The sequence below is a fragment of the Pristis pectinata genome, chromosome 24 (genome assembly GCF_009764475.1).
Source record: "Pristis pectinata isolate sPriPec2 chromosome 24, sPriPec2.1.pri, whole genome shotgun sequence".
Lineage (NCBI taxonomy): Eukaryota > Metazoa > Chordata > Chondrichthyes > Rhinopristiformes > Pristidae > Pristis > Pristis pectinata.
The window spans coordinates 27,293,808-27,312,359 of record NC_067428.1 but is presented as its reverse complement, the minus strand read 5'-3'; the positions used below and the strand labels follow the sequence as shown (position 1 = coordinate 27,312,359).

The 18,552-nt window shown below is 39.5% G+C and overlaps 1 protein-coding gene across 1 annotated transcript in view; it reads right to left on the bottom strand.

Annotated features, from left to right (window-relative positions):
* Positions 1-18,552, bottom strand: part of LOC127582732 (protein strawberry notch homolog 2-like) — a 133,378-nt gene that overhangs the window by 44,121 nt on the left and 70,705 nt on the right. Inside the window, exons 5-13 of the mRNA XM_052038294.1 lie at positions 16,184-16,258; positions 15,122-15,199; positions 12,104-12,200; positions 10,363-10,523; positions 8,300-8,433; positions 7,828-7,915; positions 7,155-7,298; positions 5,208-5,343; positions 4,133-4,238 (exon numbers count right to left, since the gene is read on the bottom strand). Coding sequence (XP_051894254.1) covers positions 4,133-4,238; positions 5,208-5,343; positions 7,155-7,298; positions 7,828-7,915; positions 8,300-8,433; positions 10,363-10,523; positions 12,104-12,200; positions 15,122-15,199; positions 16,184-16,258 — 1,019 coding nt within the window. The remainder of the gene's footprint in view (positions 1-4,132; positions 4,239-5,207; positions 5,344-7,154; positions 7,299-7,827; positions 7,916-8,299; positions 8,434-10,362; positions 10,524-12,103; positions 12,201-15,121; positions 15,200-16,183; positions 16,259-18,552) is intronic.

Here is an 18,552-nt window from a genome sequence, read left to right as displayed (position 1 = left end):
TGAGCAAACTCTCCTGTGTCTGAGTCCACTTGTGTGTGTGCACAAGAGAGTGACGGAACTCATGGCAGGCAATACTTATGTGTGAGCATTAATATACATGCAGCAAATTCTGGTCTCCAGATATCCTAGTCTCCCTTACCACTGGACCACAGCTAAACTTTGTGAAGCCCGTGTGGTAGCTACAAGTAAAAAACAAAGCAAACTCTCCAGACACCTGAAGGCAGAGGTCCAGCAGTAAACCCACAACCTAAAAAAACAGATGGAGGACTTGGAGTGTTCAGGAGGCTCAGCAACTTTGTGACTGCCATTACAAATGCGGGTTCTTCAATGCTGTCAAGGCCTCTCATGGCCCCTACACACAAAGGCCCACCTCAGTGACAGCCAAAGACAGGGATAAACTCACCTGGGACAAAGAGACAGTCAATCCCTATTTTAAAGAACACTTTGAAGACTCCCTCAACTGCAACACTGCCCTTCATGTGAGCATCCTCAACTCCATCCCACAGCAACCCATTCGGGTAGCCTTGGCATCACTCTTGACTGACTAGAAGTCAAAAACAACAAGGCCTTGGGAGCAGACTGTATCCCCAATGAAGTCCTAAAACTCAGTCAAGAGTTTCAAATCACAAATCCATAATTTCATCATCCACATTTGGGAAGAGAAAATACCACGGGACCACAGAAATGCCTCAACTGTGACCATCTTCACGTCCAGCTGTGATAATAACAGAGCAATTTCACTGTTGTATACCACAGCAACATCATTGCCGGGGTCCTTCCCAACTGCCTCCACCCAGTGGCCAGAGAGCTGCTCCTCGAATGTCATTGTGGGTTCCATCCACCGAGAGACACAGTGGACAGGATCTTCACCATGGAACAAGTCTAAGAAAAGTAGAGACAGCAGCACCAGCCAGGATACACAGCTTGTTTCAGCCTCATTAAAACCCACAAAAGCATCAGTTCGAAGAGACTGTGGAACACCCTCCTCAAATTTAGCTGCCCACAGAAATTCATCTTCACTTTAGCTGCATGATTGCATACAAACCATGATACCAGCCAATGGATCTAGGCAATCTCAGTGAAGACTGATATCAAATAAGGCTACATCACTGCATCGTTTTTGCCTCAGTGTTACACCTCACCTCCAATAAACTTTCTGCAGTGGAGGTTTTCAGGAGTGTTGGGAAACTGTGGCAACTACACTCCAAAACCAAGGGCACCCAAACCTCAATACTCAAGCTGCAATGTGCAGATGATGCTCATGTTTGCACATGCCTGGAGGCCAAGCTAACACTGACCCATTCACTGAAGCACACGACAGAATGAGCCTTACACTCAACAATGACAGGTTAAATCACTTCCACCAACTTGCCCTATGACAGCAAAGGTTCATGGCCAGACCCTGGAAAAAGTGGACCTCTTCATATATTATGGGAGCTACTTCAGGGTGAAGGCAGACTTTGATGATGAAATTCACCATTGTCCTCATAGCACCAGCACAGCCTTTAGCTGACTGAGGAAAATGGTAGCTAAAATTCAAGACTTCAGATCTAGGGCAGAACTTATGTTGTACTGGCAGCAGTGATTCCTGCCCCCCTAAATGCTTTTGAGATCTGGACCAACTATAGGGGACACTTCAAGACACTGGGGAAAAAACACATCAATGCTGACTTTGCAAAATCCTCCAAATTCATTGCAAGGATAAGTGAACCAATGTCAGTGTCCTCTCCCAGGCCAACATCCGCAGCATTGAAAACCTGGTTACATCAGCTGGCTATGCTGGATGGGCCACGTCTTTTGCACATCCAATACCAGAATCTTCAAACAGACACTCTATTCAATCTCTGTCATAGGAACAGATTACTAGACAGTCATAGGAACAGATTACTAGACAGACAGAGGAAAACATTCAAGGTTCTGCTCAAAGCCTTCTTGAAGAAATGCAACATCCCCACTGATTCCTCAGAACTTTTGGCCCATTACTGTTCAAAGTAGAGAAAGTTCATTCAGGATGGCTTTGAGAACCTTGAGTCAATGCATCAGCAGCACACTTTGTAAGCTGTGAAGTGAGTGCACCATCTCACAAACTACCCTCCCACCAGTCCCATTAAGCACTTCCTACCCCATCCGCGGAAGAATCTTTAGTTCCACAGGGCCTTATTAGCCATCTCAGAACTCACTGAAACAGAGTGGAAACAGTCACCTCAATCCCAAGGGACTGCCTAAGAATATGAAGATGTGACCAAGAACTAACTTCGACCCCAAATATTTCCGAGCAGCCTAATTCCTTGTGAAAGTGCCTTGCAATTAAAATGCACAATTTCTTTATCAAATATCTGAAGTAATTTAAAACTAAACATATTACAGTTAAAAGCACAGCATGGCATTGAGTGCAGATTGAAGTATCAGGAGATCACTTGTTCACATGATCATGATTCAGGTTAAACCTATGTGTAATTCTGGGTAAAGCATTGTATAACATCATCATAACATAACCTAACTCCTCCATAAATACCACGTACTTGTTTACCACCCAGAAAGTTGTGCTTGTCTGATCTCTACAACCACAGTTTTTATTTTTAGGAAACACTTTCTTCTCATCTCTTATATCATGTGAACCACAACATCTTAGGGTTCTCCCCACTGAATGCCACTGATAAATGAGTAACATAGAATGCGTAAAACATAGGGCGTTAATCTACATATGATCACTCTGATGCAGTGTACTGGAAGCCAATCCTGTCTCCCATATCAAACAGAATTCATGTTCAGAAAGCTACATTTAAACATCTATGATGTGCAAAGAACCCAAATGGAACTGTGCTTTTCTCTCCTCAAGTGCTGGAAACTTGATGTGTTAAATGTTTCCAGCACTCTTATTTCATTTACAGAGAATATATGGCACAGAAAAAGGCCACTTAGCTGGAAATACTCAGCTGGTCGGACAGCAGCTGTGGACAGAAAATCTGGGTTAACATTTCAGGACAATGAATTTTCATCAGATCAAAGCAGTTACTAAAGCAGATTGGACCTAGGTTTTATAAAAAGCATTGGGTGCAAAAATTTGGAAAACTTGATAATATGATAAAGCTATAGAAAAATCCAGCCCACTGTATTTATTTCTGAGTACTGTACATTAGGAAGAATATGAAGGTTGGATCAATAACAAAGGGACACAAATTTAATTTGACTGGCAAAAGAACCAGAGGTGAGAAATAAGTTATGTAGCAAATGATTAAGATTTAGTATCATCCTTTCTTACCACGTAGAAGGAGCCCATCAAGCCTACTGAGTCAATGCAGGCTCTCAGAACATTCCCATCTGTCCTATTTCCTGCTCCCTACAATCTATTTTCTCTCACACTTCCATCAACTCCCATTCCCCCCCTCCAACCTGCCCAACTCTCCTACCACCCCTCCACGTTTAGAACACATCAATGCATGTAGTGGTGGATACAGAGGCAACAGTAACTACTAAAGAAAATTAGGTAACTACTTGAAAGAGGAAATGTAGTGCAGGGAAAAGAACACAGGAAAGAACCAACTGGATTGCCAATCAGAAGAACTCTCATGACCTTTCCTCTGTTCAATGTCATGATCTGGGTGTTGCTTTATATCTGTTAATATTTCCCTTAAAGGCTTAAACAACAAGCGTTAATATTAACTCCCACCATCGAAGGTATCTGCATGAAATGCTGCCTCAAGAAGGCAACATCTATCGTCAAAGGTCCCCACCATTGGGGCCATGCTACCTTTTCGCAGCTACCATTGGGCAGGAGGGACAGAAGCCTGAAATCCCACACCACCAGGGTCAAGAACAGCTACTTCCCTTCAACCATTCGGTTCTTGAACCAACCTGCACAACCCTAATCACTACCTCAGTAGAGCAACATGATGACCACTTTGCACTACAATGGACTTTTCTTTTGCTCCAATTGTGTTCTTTCTTGTATAATTTTGTGTAATTTATGTTTTTCTTGTGAATATTGCGTTTCTAATGCTATGTGCCTGTGAGGCTGCTGCAAGTAAATTTTTCTTTGCACCTGTTCATTCGTGTACATGACAATAAACTCAACTTTAACAGTTTATAATCTGGACTACTTAAACTTAATAAGGTTTAAATTCAGACTCACCGTTTCTCAATAGCACGAAGAAAATCCTCAAACTGACGGAACGGTGTGCCTTCTCCCCAAATACCTAAACGGCACATATAAGCCATGTTCTTTGGTTCTGAGGCACCTTCATATATTAAAGAAATTTGAACAATGGTTATTAGAAATATTTTTATTACTATATAATATTTCAGACACAGAAAGTGAATGGCAATCACTCTTCTCTAGTACATTAGGCTCAAAAGCATAGGCTAAGAGAATGGGGAATAACTGGATAAATAATAAGATTATTGAGCTAATGTCAACTCCACAGATAAAATAATTTTTTTTTAGGAAAGAGGGATACTCTTAGTACAGATGCTACAGAAGGGTCTTATGTAGAAACAATGGTTGAAATCCTGCTGGGTATGGCCAATGGTTCCATGTGGAACTGCTGCTAATCTGCCATACAGACTGAAGCAAGTCCCAGATTTATGCATTTGGTCCCTACTGAGTAATTAGGAGGGGGGGCTGAATCTGATACCACACTCTGGTCCTGCCAGGATTAACCATCATTACTTGATGGGAAACTATTTCCCAGATTCTGTGACAGGTCAAACCAGCCGTTAGATCTGAAACCACATTTATCTCAACAGAGACCCGAGGTTGTAGATCAGGAGACAAAATCAAAGTTACTTAAAAAAAACTGCTTTATATTAATATTTGTAATTATTTCTGTGTGATTTATGTGTATTAATTGTTAAATTTACAATTTAAAAAAAAATTTGTTAATTAGTTATTTCCAATTGTAGAGATTTTAAATACTTTTAAATATCAAAGATATTTGACAACTGTAACTCAGCTCTGACAAAAGCCAAAGCTTCATCCTTTGCTTTGCATCCTGTGTAGGTCTATCAGGGTGATTCAAGAGCCATGTCACTGTTTTGAAGGTCAGCCATGTCAACTCTCAGGACGTAGTTCAGCTAAGTGCAGGGAATGTGGTAGCAATCTCAAGCAATATTCCCAGACTAGCACCATCCTGCTCAATACATTAATTACATTAGATTCTCTTTAGTTTCTAAAACACTAAATCAGTATGTAAGGAATATACAGATACCTGTTGCACTAGCATAAACAACTCGTGCATATGGAAGTCTGTTTTGAAGCTCCAGGACAGCCAGACCTGTTTTTGTGGATTTGGTACTGCCATTCACACAGACGTTTTTTGCTTTGTGACATTCATCAAATACAATCTAAGACACAATAACAGTCAAGAAAAATCTAAAAATTCCAACAAGATTATTCTTTCATGATCATATACACATAAGGAAATGTCATTTGCACCTGGTCACAAACTCTTGGCATCAGAATCTTTCAGTGAACTAATCAAAACTGCAGTGATTATTATTATATTGATAATAAATAGGCATTCATTCTGCGTGCACAGTAAGATAAACCTCTTATTTATCTTTCTATGTGAGACAGCATTTACAGTGGCTTGACATTAATGGAAGCAAAAGAACTGATAAAAATGGAAGGTTACAACAAACCACCTACAACACAGAGTTCTTTGTAACAAAACTAGCAATCAAATTGGACTTTGAAGTTTAGTGTTCTTCCCCCTCAGATTCAAGTATATTAAGGAATGAGCAGGGCCATTGCCATCCAAAATGACAATCTGTGTGTAGAGCCAGAGGATGCAGGTGATGGCTTAAGTGAATACTTTTGACCTATATTCATTCAGGAGAAGGACATTGTAGTTGGAGAATTCAGGGAGGAAGGCAGTGAAATACTGAAATACTTAATTAATAAAAAGAGGAGGCATTAGATGTCTTAGCAGGCTTAGAGGTGGTTAAATCCCCAGGGACTGATGAGGTGTATCCCAGGTTATTATGGGAGGCAAGATGAAGAGTTTTGGGGCCCTGAGAGAAAGTCACAGGTGAAGGGCCAGGTGGCTGGAGGACAGCAAATGTGGACCCACTATTCAAGAGGGGCCACAAGAAAGACTGCAGACGCTGGAAATCTGGAGCAACACAGAAAACGCTGGAGAAACTCAGCAGGTCAGGCAGCAGCCATGGAGGAAAATGGATCGTCAACGTTCCGGGTCGAGACTCTTCATCAGGACTGGAAAGAGGGGAGAAGCCAGTAAAAGCCAGGGTAGGGGGAAGGGGTGGAGCGAGAACTGGCAGGTGATAGGTGAATCCAGGTGAGGGGGTAAAGATAGACAGGTGGGGGAGGGAGAGAGTGGGAATGATGTAAGAAGCTGGGAGGTGGAAGTGACAAAGGGCTGAAGAAGGTGCAATCTGATAGGAGAGGAGAGGAGCAGCGTGGAGTGGAGCGGAGGGGCAGCAGGGATATGCCAGGTAATTACCGGCCTGCAGATCTAACATCAGTGATAGGGAAGTTACTGGGCAACACGGCCTGCACATTGGAGCCGTCTGAGAGTACTTAGGGCCTCAGTACTGAGGATGTTGGCCTGGGAGTGCACTCTGGCATTGGTTCACTTACCTTGCCAGTGAATTTGGAGGATTTAGCAGAGGCAATGTTGATGGTTCCTCTCCAGTGCTTTGAGTTGTGTGCTGTAGGTAGTCCATTTTTTAAATTCATTCAAAGGACGTGGGCTTCGCAGGCTGAGCCAGCGTTTAACTGCCCATCCTTAGTTGCCCTTGAGAAGGTGGTGGTGAGCTGCCTTCTTGAACTGCTGCAGTCCTTCAGGTGTGGGTATACCCACAATGCCGTTAGGGAGACAGTTCAAGGATCTTCACCTAGCGACAACAGTGAAGGAACAGCGACATATTTCCAAGTCAGGATGGTGTATGGCTTGGAGGTGATGGTGTTCCAATGCTTCTGCTGTCCTTGTCTTTCTAGTTGGTTGAGGTTATGAGTTTGGAAGGTGCAGTCTAAGGAGTCTCTCATATGCTTTAGTGTGGGGATACTTCACTACACAGACAACAGCTGTTCAGGTAGCTCTACCACCTTCCCAACAAAAATTTTGGATGGACAATTAATGACCTTAAACAATGCCCGTAAATAATTACAATCAATCAGAAGTATTAAAGGATACAACACCATCAAAGTGCTCTCCACACCAATCCAGAATCTGCTTTAGCCTTGTCCTATGTTGACCACCAGCTTGACTTTCACCAATCAGTGCAGAGTAGGTTGCAAACAAAACACCTTCTGAAGTAGCTGTATCACCATACTTTATCTGTATCAATTTAAAAGGATGCTATGATGCATGTTACTGATTAGAAAGCACAATGACATATATACAAGTCACAATATAACATGCAATGTACGAAGGAGAAGAGGCAAAGTTAAAGCATTCCTGGCTGCTCTTCTGCACCCATTGTTGTCAGGTCCAGCACAGCAACTTCCTTCTTGTTCAGCCAGGAGACACATAGGGGTTAAATTTACCCATAATGCAAATTGCTGACAGGACCAGTTTGGCTGCCCATCTTAGTCTGCCCAAATTACCTTTCTACTCTTAAGGTGAAATCAGATGTGGTGGAAGCAAGGCATCCAAACTAGTCTTATTAGTTTTTTTGGGTTAGGTTAAGTTTCTCAATCTGTCTGTCATGGTGAATGATGGGAGGAAGATGACCTGACAAAATACTTTTCATTCACAATGAAAGAAAATACCTCACACTATCTCCAATATTGTACATTTCTTTAGTCTTCACTAATAATTCAAAACATTGGAAACAAATTTAAAATACTAATATTACTCTTCGTACCTTGTTGAGAGCATGCACTGGAATGTTTGCAGCAATATCTCTAAGATCACGTTCAGCATCATATTTCAAGTCATTGGAGACACTAAACCTATAACATGATAAAATTGAACTTGATTAACACCAAGTTTACCTTGCATTTCAATAGTACTATATAACTAGTTATAAGTTTTTGCAAACTACATTTGTTAATTATCAGTCTATTTTCTATACTCATATATATTGACATTAACAACATTTCTAGGCACTGAACACAAAGGAAGAGGAAAGCATTACTCAGACTCAGAGTCTGCTGCACCATTCAGTTGGAACCACACAACAGCTGCAAGCATACTTTATATCCCCAAAACTTTCAAACTTTAAATCAAAATAGCTGTATAATGAGAAAGTGCTTTTTTTAGTAAATTAAAACAAATTCGCGAAATTAGTCAAATTCTTCTTTACATTTTTTATGCTGCAATTACTTCATACTTACCACAGTGATTTCTTTCTGCCCCTTATGTAATTTTCATAAATGATGCCAGCCACAGTTCTTCCCTTTCCAACACCAGCCCCATCACCAATAAGAAACCCTGCACGATGGTTATTTTCCAACAGGACTTCATGTTGCTAAAGAGATGTCAAAGAAATAGATTTTTTCCTTTACATAGAAATAACTTAATGATAAATACATATACAAAATAAGCCATCCCCTTGACTAGATAAATAAATTATTCTAATGGTTCTCGATTTTCCATCTGCAGGTTTATGAATTTAATACCTATAGTCAGGATAGAAGGATCCTGCAATCTAGGGTAGGAAAGAAAATTTAACTAAATTGCTAACCACTGGCTTGTGGCATGAAGCACCTAGAGCTGCATTCTGCAAGTGTCTGTATGGGCTTGGCTATAATAGCCAAGGTTTAGAGGGATATGAGCCTAATGCAGACAAATGGGATTAGCTTAGAAAGGCATCTTGGTTGACATGGATGTATAACTCTATGAATCTCTATGATATTTCAAAGCTGGCAAGACACATAGTCAAGGTGCATTAACGAGGATTCTTGATCAAGGTACCCTTGGGATGCTGGGATATTTTGGAATTATTTCCCAACTTCGTACCATTAAAAAAAATGATTAAAAATATTAAGAAACATTTTACATCAAGCACTCATAAATGTTGCATTTTAGAGAATAAGTTGTCAAAATTATTTATAAAATAGAATTAGCTTCCAACATCGTGCCATTAATTTTTTTCTGTTGATTTCCATTGCTTGACCAAAAGTAAATGATATCACTGAGGTGACTGGTTGGCGTATTTTTTGTTAGATTGTGCACACTGTTTCAACTTGCATAAAACTGAACGCACAGTATCAATAACATTAACTCTATTGTGGTGTTGCTTCCTGGTCAGTTCCACTAACATTGCCATCATATATGTCGTTCAAAGAGGTGTAGACTGAAAAAAATACTAAGGGAAAGCTTTCAACTTGGTGTATGGCTATTAACCTGTGGGTGAAGATAAGCCATCCTTTAAAGAAACTGACTGATTTTCATTTCCAATAAATCCAAGGCTCACAAAATCAAATGGAAAATCTACCAGTTGAGATCTTTAAAAGGAAGTCCAGAACAGGGCTCCTTTCCAAAAGGTGAACAAAAATGCATCAATTTATACTTCTTTTTCTTTAATAGTAGTCAATGATACTTATTTTCTTCTGGAAAATGGCAGATCACAGTTTAGTAACTTTTTCCAAAAGTGGACATTGAAATTATCTGAACCATAGATTTGTGTAGCAGAGAGGTCTATCAACCTATCAGAATTGTGCCTGCGCTTTGTTTAAAAAAGAATTCTACACAAAAAAAATCTCCTAAACTCTTCTTAATTCATGCCCTTTATTGCCTGTTTAAGTCCTATATCCACAAACACATTGAAATCCTAGTCCAAGTGATATCACAAAAGTGCTTCATTGATTTCAATGCTTGCTGTTTTGAATCCTTTTGGCTGCTGTTATTAAGAACAGATTCCAGACATCTATCAAATTTAAAGCTGGCTTGCATGTTTGTCTAAGTAAACATTTGTGGAATGCATTTTGACCCAATATTTAGAGATTACAAGTATAATATTTACAATTATAGAAGAGTGACCCAAGGTTATGAGCTCAAATGACAACATGATGAGTTGTATTAATAGAATTGAATGTATTCGTAAATGTGATAGACGTCAACATGAAAACTACTTTCAAAAACCAAAGAGTAATATTGTTCTTTGAGGAAGAGAGATAGCCATTCCAATGCATGATTTCAACCCAAGGCTATTGAACTGATGCTTAAGCCAGCTGTTTTAAAGAAATGAAGTTGCTATAATGCAAGAAGGCCCACCATCTTATAATGACGGTGCATAAGTGGCCCTGTAGGATCACTTACATAATAAGAACAAATGTAGAAGAACAGGAGCTTGAATCATTTTTTAATTTGGAAATTTATTAATCAGTTTATGAATATGTAATCCACAACACACCCACAATGTTGCATTAACTCAAATGCATTAAATACGCCATACCTGACATGCATAGATGATTGCTTCTAGTTGTAGTGCGGACAATGAACCATTTGAAATTGTCAATGGTGGAAGGCAAAGGGTGTATCTGATGTTTGGAGGTGGCACACTAGACAATGTACTTGTTTCAACCACTCTGTCTGGGTGGTTAATTCCAATTTTAGCTGCATATGAAAACAATTTAATATCTGAGATATTTCGATATTATACACTGGATAAATAGCCATTTTAGAACAATCAAAAAGCAGTCATATTATGTTACACAATATATCCATTTAATAACAGGATTATTTTTAGCAAGCTTTCTGACATTACCTTAGATAAGAAATTTGTATTTGTGGGCTCGGATATCTTCTGCAAGGAATGAATTCCAAGAGAGAAAAATGGTTCCTAATTATGTAGTCACTGATTATGATGGACAGATTAAGTAGGAACTAAGTGTTGGAAGAGTGAAGCTGGTGTAGGAAAGTGGATGAAAGTGAATCTTCAAGCAAAGTGGATAAAACCATGCAAGGATCTTAAGATGAGGCTAAAAGTTTTCAAATTGATTTCTGAGGGTATGGGAGGGTGGATGACCATGAAGAACCACAGGGAGGTTCTTGTTATTCTGGATGAATTATAGTTTATGACAGTTGGATGCTCTTGACAAAACCAGGGACTGATAAGGTTTTGTTGGCAAATGTGGAGAAGTAGGGGATAAAACTGGTGGTTCAGAGGAAAAACAGTGTTGTTTCGCAACAGTTTGAACACTGGGGAGAAAGCTAGTGTTGACCCAAGTGGCATCTAAGGATTTGTCCCTTTGTGTATTATGCTTAAATGGAAGCAGGGAAGCTGATGGACGGCAAGAAGATAGATGCCTAAAAACTGATATTTGAAAGCAATGGCCTTATTAATATCAAGTTGGAGGGAACTACAGCTTACTTAGGTCTTATTGAGGAAGAAAAATCAAGTCAAGTGCCGTCAATGTAGACTTTGTTTTCAGATAATACTGCTGAAAGGAATCATATAAATAATCGAGAGTAGGAGGCCAGGAATAAATTGGTAAAATGGTTTATTATCGTCACATGTACTGAGGTACAGTGAAAAACTGTTTTACATGCCATCCATACAGATAATTTCATTACAACAGTGCATTGAGGTAGTACGAGAAAACAATAACAGAATGCAGAATAAGGTGTTACAATTACAGGAAAAGAGCAGTGCAAGCAGACAGTAAGTTGCAAGGCCATAACGAGGTAGATTGTGAGGTCAAGAACCATCTTGTTGAACTAGGGGACCTTTCAATAGTCTTATAACAATGGGATAAAGCTGTCCTTGAGCCTGGTGGTATGTGCTTTCAGGATTTTGTACCTTCTGCTTGATGGGAGGGGAGATGAGAGAATGTTTGGGGTGGATGGGTCCTTTCATTATCCTAATGATGGAGTGTATGGGGGGAGGCTGTTGGAAAGTACGTAATATCTTGGGGGTAACAAGTAGGAGTGGAATTGGAAATACACAAGGAGGAGGAACCTGAAAAAGCCATTTAAAGTTGCAGATGTTGCATTTAAAACTCTCAAATATCACACAATTCTCATTAAATCATTAGATTTCAGGGCATTTGTGCACAAATTCATTTTATTTTAAAAATACATTTCATGGCTTCTCTTTCAGCTGTGATAAGGTGGTTAATGATCGAACATAATATTGTAAATAGTTTGCAAATTTATCACAACAAATGACCAGACAGGAAATCATCACCACTTACATTTGGAAGGTACATAGTCTGCATATGTTTCTGCATGCCCCAATTCTTCAGGTTCCTCATCATCAGATTCTTCTTCTTCTTCCAGCTGTATTGACGTCTGAATGAACATCAGAATGTGGAAGATTTACTGAGAAGCTGTGAATTTTCTTTTGTTTATCTTCCCAACAAAATGTCACACTTCGTACCTTTTGTTCATTGCCAGTTTTAAAATATGACCACATTTGTGTCATTTTAGTTTTAAAATGATGTGCATTTTAGAATTGCAATATTGTTCCTGTCCAGGCTGTGCAGGTTTTCAAAGAGAGTCAGCCTTTAAAATGTTACTCAATAATGCATCAGAAATACCTCATGAAGGCTGATCAGTTTTCCACAGAAGATTGTGGTTACCCAGTAAAACAAAATCCGTACTGAATCATTTCAGAACATCGAAAGACAAATGTAGTCATTTCTTCCATTGCTGAAAGATGAAATATAATCTACAATGTGATTGTAGAGATCAGTTACAAACTCTGGTCCACAATTTGAGTCAGTGCCAGGTTTGATTGATGTTCTCAAAGCCTCCTTAAGAAAAGCAACATTCCTGACCTATGACTGCTCAAAGTGGAGTAGAAATATTTGAGGTGATATTGAGAATATTGAGGCCATGCATACGGAGCACAAAAGAGACCCAGTGTAGAAAGCCGAATGAGTGGACTACCTCACACACTACCCAGCCACCCATCCTGTCAGGCACCTTCTGCCTCACTTGTGGAGGAGTCTCCCACTCCCACATTAACCTCATCATCCACCTCAGAACCCATAAAACCAAAGTGAAAGTCAGTCATCCTCAATCCCAAGGGACTACTTAAGAAGAAGAGGAATTACATAAGACCATCTTCAAAAGTCTCCCACCAGCTTATGAACATTAAATAAATGTTAGCAGTCATACTGATAAATGACTATAGAAAGAAACCAGCTCAATGGATGTGCAAAATGTTCCAACTTTTAAGAATTTAAAAGCAGGATAATATTATAGTCACTAATGAAACTACCATATATCTGCATTGCTTTATTTTACAGTTGTTTACACGGAGAATTAAGTATGAGAGTTTAATTTTTAAGAGCTAGGCAAAAATTGCCCACACCATGAAAAGCATGGCACTGAATCCAAAATGTGATTCTATGTAACTTATTTTCTATTTTACTAATTCAACAGAAATTGTTCGACACTTTGTATGAGACTTATTTTACACAGAACTATTTAGAAAATTTGAAATAAATAAAACCTAATTAAATTTAATCTAATCTATACTTATCTATGTTTCCCACGATGTTTTGAGAAATTAAAAGCAAATATCCCCATTATCAGACTTCTCCAATCTGTATCTGAGAGGACATTATTTTTAATGAAATATATCAATGCCCAGGATCAACATTCACTGAAAGAATTTGTTGGATGTACTGCACTAATCACACAAAAATATTAGCATTGCTGGTAAAAGTCCTTGCAAATCTTGTGGCATTTGTCTCTGTGGGCTAGTTAAAGGCACAACCAAACACACACTGAACATTTGTTAGAATGTTAGGATACAAGACCGGCTGCTCTCAACAAAAACTCTATTTCTCCAGCATTGCTATATCAAGCAAATGTAAAATATCAAGGAGCTGAATCCCTGGGAAATGGAAGGCTGATCTTGACAGGGAAAGGATGCAGAGCAAGGATGGGGGAGCAGGGTGTGTATATAATTTTTAACTGCAAAGCAGGATCTGCCAGCTATCCTACACATTTTTCCTGAAGAGAAATATCATTCACGGAAGCAGCTGGTTCTGGATTTATTTATGGGTTTCTCAAGGAGTTGATTACCTTCAAAATGTTGACCTGTCATTCTCTTGATAAAAAAAGACTAAATGAAAATTGTAGTTCAATAAAAAACCTTGGGTCTCCTCACATCAGAGTGGCATGGTACTACGCCATCTTTACTCATGGATTTGGTTACAGTGAGTAGATTCGGCTGAACCTGGAAATGAATCCTCACCACACTATTTGTGATGCGGTCAATGGCAGGTCAAAGACAACACAGAATTTCCCTTCTCACCTCTTTGTAGTTCCAGTCAGTCAAAAGGTTTAGAATTGTGGGGCCCTAGAACTTTAAATTATTACAACTTTAATTTGGCTTCACACACACACATAAAATGACATGCATTCTGGACTTGAACATAGAACACTACGCACAGTAACAGGCCCTTTGGCCCCAATGTTGTGCCGACATTTTATCCTGCTCTAAGATCTATCTAACTCTTTCCCTCCCACATAGCCCCCTATTTTCCTGATCATTCTGTGGCTATCTAAGAGCCTCTTAATATCCCTAATGTATGCTGCCCCCACAACCTCTGCAGGCAGTGTATTCCATGCACCCAGCACGCTCTGTGTAAAAAACTTACCCCTGACATCCCCCTTATACCTTCCTCCAATCACCTTAAGAGTATGCCCCCACATGTTAGCCTGTGTCGCACTGAGAAAAGGTTTCTGGCTGTCCACATCGATTCTATCTCTTGTACACCTCTATCAGTCCCTCTCATCCTCCTTCTCTCCAAAGAGAAAAGCCCTAGCTCACTCAACCTATCCTCGTAAGACATTATTTGGTGAAATCTACTGGGGATTTCTGTCACAATGCAAATCAAAACAAAATGCAGACAAAGATTAGTCACAGAGAGAGACACAAAGAAGTGCAGAGATGCTGGAAACTGGAGCAAAACACAAAGTGCTGAAGGAACTCAGCGTGTCAGTGCAGCATCTATGGAGAGAAGATGGACAGTCGACGTTTCAGATCGAGACCCTTCATCTGGACTGAAGGATAAGCTACAAATCTCACAATGAAATCAATCTGATGAAGTTTAAGTAATACAAGAAATCTTTGATGCTCTGTGACGATAATACTTTGCAACTAACATATTAATTAATAGCGTTTTATTTCTTCATGTTTTCAAACACTAACAAGAAAGCATAGCACAGTTGTTAATTACTGGCAGCAAAATTACCTGAAAAGAGTGAGTCGGGCCATTGCTGATTTGCAGGTGATTTGAAAATGATTGAGTTGGAAAATACAAAGGGAGAAGCTGTAAGAAATACAAGAGATAGAGATTATCATTTCATTCAATAGCATACCAAATGAACTACAAAATTATTTCATAATAAAGCCCTTCCATAACCAAGGGAGGGTTAAAATGAACATGGAGTGAGAAAAGGTTATGATGAAAAGGACCATCATCAACTGAGGGCAGACAGAAGACTATTCTGATGAAAAGGGGAGGAGAAAAGAATGCAGTAAGGGAGAGCAAGAATGACTCATGAAATAAGAACAAATGAGGGAAAAACAGCTATAATCCCTGAATAGCTTTAACTATTCTTCTACTGGGAGCTTTATTGTGGAAGACCCTGAAAATATTTAAGTTAGGAGTTGTAAATGAACAAACTCCAGCAGAAGGGGAAAAATATCCTCCCTAGATTACTTATTGCAGTAATTTCTTTTAGAAAGCACACTAACATTTTTCTTTCAAATGCATTTCCCCAATAGCTGTATCCAAAAGACACTTAAAAGACACTTGGACAGATAAATGGCTAGAAAAGGTTTAAAGGTTTAAACGCAGGCAAATGGGACTAGCTTAGATGGGTATTTTGGTTGGCATGGACAAGTTGGGCCGAAGGGCCTGTTTCTATGCTGTATTACTTTATGACTCTAAGACTGGGATAGTGACGCTTCTAACTAGTTTATCTACACAAATTACACATTCCAGGTGAATATACACGATAGAATCAGGTACAAAAGTCTCCAATGAATTTGTGAGACTTCTGATCTTTACAAACGTTCATTTTGGATGATTACATTAAGGAACCATATTATTCCCCTGTGATTATCAACAGTTAGAATATCACAACAAAGTATCAACAAGAATCAAGAATTATTATTATACACTTTGAAAGTGTATCCCTGTTACGCAATCAAACTGTGACATATATATAGTTACATCTTTCCAGTACTGACCTCAAGGCTGGATTCTATTCTTGGGTCCCAAATACTTGGATTAAGAACATCTAGATTAATCATCAGTATCGGCTATATCAGGCAGTGATTCAGGTGAGGAGAAAAGGGAATTATCATCTATATAATTTAAATCCTGCAAAACAAAAAGAAATAAAAGTCTAGTGAATGATGCAACAATTCTCACTGAAGCAGACATTTTAAATTTGGAAGTGTCATTCCAAGCAGGAGGTAGCATTATTGCATCCATATGAAATTGCCACCAATCTATTCCCAATATATTTCCAAGGTTAAAAAATTTGTTTTAAAAATATAAAGTTCGTTCTAAGATTCAGTGACCTAATAATTTTACAGTGCCTCTACTTCCTCAGGAGGCTAAAGAAATTCGGTTTTTCACCTTTGACTCTCACACAACTTTTACCGATGCACCATAGAAAGCATCCTATCTGCATGTATCACGGCTTGGTACGGCAACTACTCTGCCCAGGACCCGCAAGAAATTGCAGAGAGTTGTGGACACAGCCCAGTGAGTCATGGACACCAGCCTCCTCTCCTTGGACTATGTCTTTACCTCTCGTTGTCTTGGCGAAGCAGCCAGCATAATCAAAGACCCCACCCACCTGAGTTATTCTCTCTTCTCTCTTCTTCCATCAGGTAGAAGATAACAGGAAGCCTGAGGGCACATACCACCAGACTTAAGGACAGCTTCTACCCCACTGTGATAAGGCTATTGAACGTTCCCTTATACAATGAGATGGACTAGGACCTCACGATCTACCTTGCTGTGACCTGCACCTTATTGCACTGCACTTTCTCTGTAGCTGTGACACTTTACTCTGTACTGTTATTGTTTTTACCTGTACTACATCAATGCACTCTGTACTAACTCAATGTAACTGCACCGTGTAATGAATTGACCTGTACAATCGGTATGCAAGACAAGTTTTCACTGTACCTCGGTACAAGTGACAATAATAAACCAATACCAATTTTCCTTTTCATTACAGTAGGGAAATTACAACATTCCACAAGCTTGCATCCCAGGGAAGGAAGGGGCTCAAGGAGAGCACTGATCACTGTTACTTAAACATAAACTTGAATTGCATTCAACATTGAACTCAGCATTCACTCTTGCTGATTTACAATGATTCGCCGGATTTGCCTGTGCGAATTTTTGTTAACTCATTTTGTGAAGAGACCATGCCCAGAAAGCTGCAATTTGTGACAGAATTACTTCAGGGGCTGGGTGTGGAACTCTGGCTCCTCCTGCAGCAGAGAAAAAAATACCGTAACCCAGTCAGCCTGCTCCCACCTGCCTTAAGCTGCTATGTTACGCAAGTCCTGGTAAACTTAGCTGCCAGCGTCACTTTAAAACAGACTCCCAAATGCATTACAGAAGCCTGATTTAAGTATAGTAAAAATCGCACAACACACCAATCTGCTTGATAAGAAATGATGATGGGTCATCAGACTGGGGTCTCATATTAAGTGAATTTGAATGTTTAATGTCATTCTAAGCTTACCAGCAGACCAGGATGGGTAATAGCATCAGGGCAAATATCAACTCCACGATTTCTGGGCAAAATATTTGATTTGTTGCTACAATGCATGGGCTCTGCATGGATGAGGACTCCCAGGTTCAGATAGGACTTATTTCACTCTAAATGCTACTACTTACTTGGACCACTGACCTCCGCTTTTTGTGAAAATGGAGTTGTATGTTTGGAAAGTTATTCTGTGACAAGGTTTGAAGATAAGATTAATTTGAAGTTAACTATTTTGTCTTCTGCAGAATCCAAAAAATAGGGATTCAACTCTTGCTTTCATTCATCAGGGAGAAAAACTGGAAATACCACATTCTTCCAGAAAAATGCATCTTTTAAAACAACAACAGTGTGAAGTAGAAGTCATCTGCACACCAAATCAGAAAGCAAAATAGATGGCAATAGCCATCTCTGTGGAGAGAGACCCTGAGCTCCCTGCAACCTGCCATTTCAATTAGTCATCCCGCTCCTGACCTCTCTTATTGAAGCCTAATGTGAGCTTGAGGAACAGCATCCTCCAGCAAGGCAAGTTGCAGCTTTCAGGGCTCAATACTGAATTGAACGATTTCAGATGGCTAGCTTTTGCAGATTGTATTAAAACAGGCCAGCTCTCATGCCATGTCACCCGCAACATTAACTTAATTATTCTCTCTTTACAGTTGCTGCCCAACCAGGTTCTATTTCCCACACCCTATAAACTCTCTGGGGCTCGGTTTCCCATTCCCTTTAATCTCTCTGGATTCACTGAAAAAAATTATATTACTGTGTAACATTAACAAGAAGTGAAATAGAAGTGTGTTAGGGTATTAGTGACATCCAATAGTCCAGAATCTCTGCTAGTCCAGCAAAGTCTCAAGGATGCCAAATTGTCTGAGTTTTACTGTAT